Source organism: Dipodomys ordii, unplaced genomic scaffold, assembly GCF_000151885.1.
Source record: "Dipodomys ordii isolate 6190 unplaced genomic scaffold, Dord_2.0 Scaffold163, whole genome shotgun sequence".
NCBI lineage: Eukaryota > Metazoa > Chordata > Mammalia > Rodentia > Heteromyidae > Dipodomys > Dipodomys ordii.
In genome coordinates, this window is record NW_012267379.1 from 267756 (window position 1) to 277637 (window position 9882).

General features: G+C 51.0%; 1 protein-coding gene across 1 annotated transcript in view; it reads right to left on the reverse strand.

Annotated features, from left to right (window-relative positions):
* The window catches only part of Tbcd (tubulin folding cofactor D), a 147126-nt gene that overhangs the window by 27590 nt on the left and 109654 nt on the right, over positions 1-9882 (reverse strand). Inside the window, exons 18-23 of the mRNA XM_013033084.1 lie at positions 8089-8169; positions 7118-7191; positions 6331-6448; positions 5263-5323; positions 3691-3713; positions 1004-1035 (exon numbers count right to left, since the gene is read on the reverse strand). Coding sequence (XP_012888538.1) covers positions 1004-1035; positions 3691-3713; positions 5263-5323; positions 6331-6448; positions 7118-7191; positions 8089-8169 — 389 coding nt within the window. The remainder of the gene's footprint in view (positions 1-1003; positions 1036-3690; positions 3714-5262; positions 5324-6330; positions 6449-7117; positions 7192-8088; positions 8170-9882) is intronic.

A 9882-nucleotide genomic window follows, 5' to 3' on the forward strand; every position in this document is an offset into this window, starting at 1 on the left:
AGAGTGATCAGTCTACTGTCCTCACACCTGCCCCAGAGTGATCAGTCCACTGTCCTCACACCTGCCCCAGAGTGATCAGTCTACTGACCTCACACCTGCCCCAGAGTGATCAGTCTACTGACCTCACACCTGCCCCAGAGTGATCACTCCGTGCCCTGTCCTCACACCTGCCCCAGAGTGATCACTCCGTGCCCTGTCCTCACACCTGCCCCAGAGTGATCACTCCGTGCCCTGTCCTCACATCTGAAGCTCAGTGACCTCCTGGTCCCCTTGTCTCCACACTTCTACACACACGGTGCCCTTCTTGTGTGCTACATTAATGCAAATACACAATAGCAGTTCTCCTGACGTTATCGTAATTTTTATTTTCCTAAGCACATGGTAAAATGGAAGAGAAATAAATGTGAATACTGGGCTTTGGTCTTTAATTTGTTGCATTTTGACCTGTGCCCCGCCTCATGATGTTACATAAGGAGAAAGCATGTTGCCTTTAGTGGACCCCTTTTCTTCCTGTAGATGTGCTAGATGCTCATCGCCCCTCTCCCGTTCAGAAGCATGTCCTTACTTCCCACCTCAGAGACCACAGTGGCAGGCCTCACGCACCAGACAGGGGCTGAACAGGCTACAAGAAGCCTAAGGTATTCACACAACGGCATCTCGTGTGCTCCCTGCAGACACTGACCTACAACGTTACGCTTAATTTAAATTCTAATTCAGAAAGGAAGATGCTCCCTTAGCTCCTTTGGTTGTATGTGTTCACCCCACGGCCAGCCAGCCCCAGGGCTTCTGAAACTGACCAGGGCGCCGAATCTGAGGACTGGAGCATCAGACACAGAGAAGCTGATGCAGCGCTGGTCATCTGTCTCTCAGAGCGTGAGCTCCACCGAAAGGAACCACCACCCACGGCTACAGAAGGGCCAGGGACGAAGGACAGACGGGTGTGACTCAGGACGTTGTCCCATGGCCTGAGCAAAGGCTCCGCGGCTTCCGTCTGCACACCTACCTGCTTGTCTCATGAGCTCTCCTCCCAGGCCCCTAAAAAGCCAATGAGAACATTCAGAGTTAAAAATCTCCTACTACATAAAGCATTAAACATCCCACCAAGCAACAGATAAAACTTCAGCTGCCCAAGTACAGTAAAATATTAATGAGGTAAACTTGCCACCAAAAGCATTTTACTCCGCTCTCTGGGAAGGAATGAGAAGCCACGACAAGAGCACTCTCTGGTGGTCTTGCAGCTTCCTAGGACACTTGTTCCTCACAGCACTGAAAACACCCCTGGATGAGCAGAATGCACTTCACATGCTGTTTAACCTCACTTCACAGAGATGCCAGAGCAACCCGACGGGAATCGCCCCTGCGCTAGTGCCCGGGTGCCAAGAAGCTCCCTAGCAAGGAACGTAACTCTGACTGAGGAGGCTGTGGCTTCTGGTCCAGACAGAGGAGCAGGGACGACATAAACAGCTAAAACAAACAAAAAAACTGGACGAAACACATGAAAGTTCCGGAGTAGACCCTGGGAGACAGAGAGTACTACTGAAACCCTGGAGCACCTAGAGGACCGTAGGGGTGGGGAGGGCGGCATGGAGTGTCAGGCAAGTCCCCGGGTGCCTAGCCATCCGGTCATGGCAAGGAGCTGGAAATGGACACGGGCATGGCCAAAGCAGGTGGAGACTGCAGTGGGGTAGGGAGCAGGAGCAGCCTGTGGCTGACTCTAAGCTGACACTGGACGGAAGACCGGCCTGAGAGAAAACACTTGGAAGGTGAAAGCAGGCCCTTCCGGAGCCTGCAGTGGGCCGGGAATGGCCCCTCATCCATCAGAGGGGAGAGCCGGATTGTGCATGACACCCTGCCAGGACCCTGGCTAACTGCTCCACACCACACAGAAAGACTTCAAAGCACGCCTGAAGGACCCAAACATGCACAAGACAGAGAAGAAAACATATTCTGTCTGGACCATAACAGGGGCTGGGAAGGAGGCTCAGTGGTAGAGCACTTGCCTAGCATGCATGAAGCCCTGAGTTCCATTCCTCAGCACCACATAAGCAGAAAAAAACAGAAGTGGCGCTGTGGCTTAAATGATAAGAGTGCTAGGCTTGAGCAAAAGCTCAGGGACAGTGCCCAGGCCCATAGTTCAAGCCTCTGGATTGGCACAAAAACGAAACAAAAGGAATACAACAATCCACAAAATGTGAATTTCAGAAGGTAGGAATCCAATGAAGAACCAAGAAAATATGACCACACTAAAAGAATCAATTATGTCAGCCCAGAAATGTTAATATATGAGGTCATTAGGACAGCTGCCACGTCCTCCCCAAGTCTGAAAAGGTGAAGGAAAACAAGCAGCACAAATAGAAAAAGTAGTAAAACAACATCAGGGAAATGTCAAGAAAAATTCAGACCCAGGGCCAGTGGCTCGCGCCTGTCATCCTAGCTACTCTGGAGGCTGATCTGAAAGCCAGCCCGAGCAGGAAAGTCCATGAGACTCTTATCTCCAATAAACCACTGAGACCCCTCTGCCCGCCACTCAGAGGCTCCACAGCACATCCCACAAAAGCGGGTCACTCTCCCAACCGCTATTTAAGATAACAAAGTCTCTTCTGCTAGTCTAGGCAAATGCTACAAAAATTAAATACAAACAAAATTTTTGGAAGTCAATTCATCATTCCACTGAAAAGGCAGGACTTTTACTCAAACCTAGGTGGAGTTCAGGAGCCAGCTCTGACATGAGCAGTAATGGAAAGATTTAAAATGACCTCGCTGGACAGAAACACACAAGACCACAGGATGTGTGACAACGGACAGAGCCGCCGGTCCCCCAGGCCTCAGACCACGCCTGGGTAGCTGGGCCCTGGGAGTTCCGAGCAGCCACACGGCTCAGGGGTCCCGTGTACCACCTGTACTCTCCAGGGTCTAAAACGCACAGCGAGCCAAAGGCAGGAAGGGGCGGGGGAAGGGGCCGCGGGATTCCACCCTTTGAGAGAAGCATATTGCTTACACCTGCAGCAAAATGCTGCAAAGAAAATGAAACAGAGTCAGAGTAGAGAAATGTGGCCGAATCCCATGTGTGACAAGTGCTGGTCTGGACACGGGGCAGGAGTCCCTCGAGAGGAGCCCCCGTGCCAGAAGACACTCGTGTGCTCAAAGACAAATGGGAATGTCATTCCACACGGCCGTGGCCTGAGCTCACACAAGACCAAGCACCGCAGGACTCACACACCACTGGTGCTACACAGCGATGAAAAGCAACAAAACAGTAACACACCACATGGTAAGCCTCAGAAGCACTCCGTGAGCGAATCAGACATAAATAATTTCCTACAATCAGATTCCGCAGAACCCTATGACAGGCAAACTGCAGAGGCTGAGCGCCCTGGAGGCGGGGTGGAGAGAGCTTCAGCACCAACTCCTCTTCCCCTTGGAGGTATACAACCGTCCACCACCACAGAAACACAGCACCCAAAACATGGGGCACCAGAACCTGTCGTGTGAATCTCCATAAAGGTGTCTGAGGGCGTGAGACCCTCATGTCCTTGAACACTGAGTCAAGGGACAGCTGCACCTCCTCAAGCGAAGTAAACCCAGAGCCTAGGAATGAGGACAGAGCAACGCTGAGCTGCTTGTAAGTGCGGTGCGGGCTCAGCACAGGTTCTCAGTGAGAGTCGGCATCAGCTCTGTAGCACGGCTTACCTGTAGAGATGACGATCATAAAGCTAAAAAAAATAAACGATTGAAAATTAGTCATTTCAGAAATGTGGGTTTTTAAGTAAGACAGTCTATGCAGTCTATGTACAATATTGACAAAAACCAGTGAAAGAATAGCGCAGAATGGAGACAGCCAGTCTCACCTCAGCTCGGCCAGGCCGCGGCTAAGCTTTATAGGTGGGTTATCTTGAAGGGAAATGTCGGAGAAGAGTGGCCACCCCGAGGGAGAACAGGACTAAACCTCACCCTGGACCCCAGGGACGACCCTGGCCTCCCTTGAAGAAAACTCACCATGCCAAAAGGACATGGGTATTCTTGCCTTTGAGGGAATTTAAAAGCACTTCAAGGCATCATCCTCAGCTAAAACTTGCGAGATGTTTATTTGCTGTCACTAAACATTTTGCTTTGTTTTCTTTTGGGGGGGGGGGTCAGTGGTGAGACTTGAACTCTGGGCCTGGGCGCCGTCCCTCTGCTCTTCAGCCCAAGGCTAGCGTTCTACCACTTGAGCCACAGAACCACTTCCAGTTTTCTGGTGGTTAATTTGAGATAAGAGTCTCATAGACTTTGCCCCTCCTGGGCTGCTTTTGAATAGCAATCCTCACATCTCAGCCTCCTGAGAAGCTAGGATTACAGGTGTGAGACACCGTGCTTGGCTCCTGAGCTCTTTTTTCCCTCAAGGCTAGTACTCTACCACTTTGAGCCACAGCAGCAGCGCCACTTACAGTTTTCTGACGGGTAACTGAAGGTAAGAGATGCATGACTTTCCTGCCCAGACTGGCTTTGCCTCCTGAGTATTTAGGATTACAGGTGTGAGCCGCCACTAAACTCTTTAAAGTGCCTTTTTAGTTCTTACAAAAACTGACATGGTCTTTTATTATCTTTATTTTACAGCTAGGAAACCCTGACTCAGAGGAATGTGCTCTGCTCAACTGCCTTACTGGGCTACCTCCAGGGCTAGCAAGAATGTTAGGTTCTACTTTAAAAAGAGATGTATAGGCAAGCTAAAGAAATGGTATTGCTAAAGTCATAAAGTTAGTGGCAGGAATACAGTAAGGACCAGCCCGCCGCCATATAAAGGGCAAATCTGAAGGAACAGAAAAGACAATAAAAACCACTTAATTCTTCAGATGATCTTGAAAGGATCATTTTCTTCATATTTTATCTTTTGAGTCACCCAGAAGCTTTAAGAATCTCAAAATCCCAGAATGCCCACATCTTTTCTCCAGAGAAATATGTGCACAAAATTTGGGGTTTAACCTCAAGAGACTCAAGATCACAGCCAGGGACGAGCAGGTGAAAACCAAAGAGCACTCTTCTGTCTAGAGCACCCCGGGCCGGCGGCATTCCCTCCACCACAGGGCCCTGCGCTGTCAGGCACCCAGTGGGTCCCAGAGCACACTGTGCAGCGAAGACCACAGAACAACTCTGCCGCCAGGAAATCTGTAGCCCGCCTCAGTGAGTCCTAGGGCCTAGGACTGACCCCAGTAAGTCACACCCTCCAGGGCAGACAGCCAGGTGCGTAATGCTTTGCATGCAAAGAGTGTGCGCCACACAAACCTGCTGGTGGATCTGCTTGAGGCCTTGCACCACCTGCTCGCCGAGGTAGTCGGTGACAGGCCTGCAGAGGACAAACACAGAGCTGAGGCCACAAGCACCACGCCTGCGCCCGGCACAAACCAGAACCGCCTCCCCTTCAGGCCGTCTCTTGGTCCCCATTTCTGACTTTAGATACAGCTGTGTCGGGCCACAGCCAGCGGCCGTCAGGCCCCCCGAGAAGCTGTCCCCTGGCCAGTGTGCTGAAGGCAGAGGCAGTGCTGTCCCCAGGACCCCAGGAGGGAAGTGCCCGGCAAGGTGGGGACAGGCCCCCCAGCGCTGCCGCCACGCTCAGAGAGGCTCTGGCATCCAGGAGTGTGGACTTGGCAGGTCTCCCTCGCCTCATTCACCAGTGATTCACTGCTACGAGCAAGCCCAGCCTACTAGTGAAGAGTGAGTTCACACTGAGCACTGTTACGTGACAGGCAGAGAGCAGATGGGCCTCAGGTGTGCACTCTGGTAGACAGCACTACACACACACCATTGTGGTACACTGCTGGACAAAGTCAGACCCCGTATGGCCCAGCTAGGAAACGACTCTGTATTTTGCCCATGTCCCTTTCCCACAACCAAGGAGAGCAAGGCCCTCAGCAGGTACGGCATGGGCGCCACCCCTGCTTCAGGGCCAGTGGGTAGAAAGAGGGACCACAGCCCGTCTACTGCTACCCTGCCCAAGCCACTTATGGCAACAGAAGTGACTCCAACCACAGGTCTTCTCAAGCTGGAGTCCAAGAGCAGGTCACAGACATGGAGGAGTCAAAGAGAAGAAAACCAAGCAGCTCTTGGCACATGTGCCGGCATGGCCTCTGCAGACCCTGCACTTCCTGACTGGCTGTGATACTATGAATGAAGCCAACAGGGTCACCTTCAGACCTGGTGGACTTTGAGATCCTGAAAAACCTTAAAGCAAAATACAGGAACCTAAAGACAGTGACGACTAAAACTAAGCAAGTCAGAACAAAATGTTCCCAAACCCCAAATCACAATGACATGGCTTTCCAGACAGACCATGAGTGGAGTGGCATTTCCCACCTGTCTCTCTGAGCTGCCAGCTTATACAGGGCATAGACAACCTCTGCACAGGCCAGAATGGCCCCATGCCGTGTGTGCAGATCTGAAGTCGATGTCATCAACAGCAGGGCTGGAAACACTGCAAAAGAAAGGCAGCTAGCAGGTTGGCAGGTTCACACTGGAGAGCCTGCATGCAATCCTGGATGCCGCCTCTGAGCCACTGCCATGAGACAGGACACGGCATGACACCATGTTCGGACCAGCACAGGCACCGGAGCTCCCAGACACACACTGACAGACTGAGGGGGCGGACAGCCCAGCTTGCAGATCTGCCCGCCGGCACCATGGCCTGCTGGGGATGCTGATGGCGGCAGGCAGAGCACAAGACACACATGGACAACAGGAGTTTGTGCTCCAATTTTCCACTCATTTCTGCTCAGCCCAAAGAGCCGCTGTCTTTGGCATTCAGAAAAGAAAGGCAAGATTCCAAATCCTGACCACATGCCCAGGCTACAGACACTGACAAACCATCATCTACTATAGCAGCCTGAACTGCCCTTTAATCATGATGGTTTCTAAATCTAGACGACCCACAGACTCCTTGCTATGTGTGACGCCTGCCCCGCACAGCCCACGGCTCCCAGTGTGCACATCCCGCCACCATCGTCAGGTTCTGTCCCACAGCTTTAGCAAGAGACACAGAACGTCTCCAGCCACCAATCAGGAGAGCACCGAGTCCTCCTGCTGTGTGCACACGTGTGTGCACACGTGTGAAGAAGGCCCTGCAGGAGGTGGGACCCACACCTACCATGAGCAGCACTGTACTCGGGCGCTCGCGGGACCAGGTTGTGCAGCGCCTTGGCTGAAAGCTCTCGAATGGCTCTGAGAGAAGTGGAGCACTGTTAGCAAGGAGGGATTCGCAAGCCCACGTTCACCACCACGGCCACAAGGCAGCAGCTACCCAATGCTGTGTCAGCCAGTGAATGAGCCACCAAAATGTGGATCACTCAGCCACTACCATGTGGATCTAAGGCCTAAAGTTAAGAGTGGCTTTCCTGTTTTTGTTTGTTTTTTTGTTTTTTTTTATTTTATTTGTGAAGATACTGTACAGAGGGGTTACAATTACATGGGCAGGATAATGCGTACATTTCTTACCAAGCATTGCAGCCTCCTCCTTTTGTTTACCCTTCACATCCCTTCCCAGCCTCTCCCCTCCCCCCCATGGCTTTCCTGTTTTTAATGGTTCTATAAAGAAAAAACAAAATATATTAAAGAGACCTAAGGCATTACTATTTGACCCTTTAAAGGAAAAGTCTGCCAGACTGTGTACATAGGTTCAATGCATTATACTTTAGGACAAGCAACTCAACGTGAGACAAAGGATATTTTATAAGGATAAAGGACAAATACAAAGGCATAAAAATGTCAGACAGACATGCACCTAACATGTACCTAACTCCCATCCAAAACACAGAATGGGAAAACTGAGATGAATGAAACAAGAAACAAAAATATAAGTAACAGTTGGAGATTTCAATAGTGTAAGGATTTAGTCCAATTCACGGGCTACATGTTTTCACTCTCGGTTTTAAGAGCCTTGTTGGCCGACAAGCTGATATGAGAAAGAAAGGCAAAGTAGTTTATCCCACCGGGATACACATACAGACCTCTGTTCCTAACACGGATATTCTGTGTCCCAGATGCCAGTGTGGCTCATACGTAAGCTCACAAAGATGCTGGGGGTGAGGAATTCTTAGGGAAACACAAGACCCAACTTACCTATCCCAGTGGTTGACTTTCATGCTGACGAGATGATCTATCAGTGACTGGGTGTATTCTGGAAAGCCAGCAATATACACACTGAAATAGACAACCGAGAGAGGCGATGAGGGCTGGAAGGAGCCTGTACCCTCACATGCTGCTCAAGAAGAATGCAAGTTACACAATTACTGCCAAAAACAGTTTGGCCATTCCTTCAAAAGTAACACCACCAGCCCGATGACCCAGCCCTTCCTTCTCAGCCTCGGCAGTTACTAGACAGAGGAAAGTGATCCACACAGACTCAACACCCAGCATAGCAGCTGTGAGCCTGCGCAACGGTGACCAGGAGCAGAGCCATCACCTGGGTGCAGCCTCAGAGACACTTCGCAGCACAGAGGAATGGACTTCAGACAGAGAAGCATGAATCTCAAAATTATGCTAAGCAAAAGAACTCACAGAAAAGAGTATGGACCCCTTTAGCTCGTTTAGACAAAATGCAAGAAAATGTACATCCATCTGTGGGAATGGAAGCAGAATTTGTGGCTGAGACGTACGCTCGGTGCCTTGGTATCCCCCTGATGGTTTCCTGCGGGTATACTTATGTCAGACTTGGGAAACTAGACACTTCGTGTGAACATATATGACTTATGTCAGAATACAGAAAAGGTAAAAGATATTTAAAAAAAAACAACTAGCTGGGCACTGGTAGCTCACACCTGTAATCCTAGCTACTCAGGAGGCTGAGATCTGAGGATCACTGTTCAAAGCCAGCCCTGGCAGGAAAGTCCATGAGAGGCTGGGAAGGTGGCTCAGTGGTAGAGCGCTTGCCTAGCATGCATGGGGCCCTGGGTTCGATTCCTCAGTGACATATAAGCAGAAAAAGCTGGAAGTGGTGCTGAGGCTCAAGTGGTAGAATGTTAGCCTACAGCTAAAGAGCTGAGGGACAGCACCAGGCCCAGAGTTCAGGCCCCATGACCAAAAAAAAAAAAAAAAAAGCCCATAAGACTCTGACTCTTATCTCCAGCAAACCATAAGTGGTAGAATGCTGGCCTTGAGCTGAAGAGCTCAGGGACAGTGCCCAGGCCCAGAGTTCAAGCCCCACGACCAACAAGGAACGAAGGAAAGAAGGAAGGGAGGGAGGGGAGGGAGGGAGGGAGGGAAGAAAAGGAAGGAAGGAAGGAAGGAAGGAAGGAAGAAAGAAAGAAAGAAAGAAAGAAAGAAAGAAAGAAAGAAAGAGAAAGGAAGGAAGGAAGGAAGGTAGGAAGGAAGGAAGAGAGAGAGAGAAAAAGAGAGAAAAAGAGAGAGTGAGAGAGAGAGAGAGAGAAAAGAAATTGAAAACTGCCCTGGGGGCTGGGAAGGTGGCTCAGTGGTAGAGCGCTTGCCTAGCATGCATGGGGCCCTGGGTTCGATTCCTCAGAAAAAGCCAGAAGTGGCGCTGTGGCTCAAGTGGCAGGGGCTTGGGCCTTGAGCTGAAGAGCTGAGGGACAGCGCCCAGGCCCAGAGTTCAAGCCCCATTACGGACAAAAACAAAAACACCTCAGATGCTTGGCAGGGTGCGGTCTCCAGCTAAGGGACAGCGCCCAGGATCAGAGTTCAAGCCCCATTACGGACAAAAACAAAAACACCTCAGATGCTTGGCAGGGTGCGGTCTCCAGCTGAGGGACAGCGCCCAGGCCCAGAGCTCAGGCCCCACGACCAACACTGAAGAGCTGAGGGACAGCGCCCAGGCCCAGAGCTCAGGCCCCACGACCAACACTGAAGAGCTGAGGGGCAGCGCCCAGGCCCAGAGCTCAGGCCCCACGACCAACACTG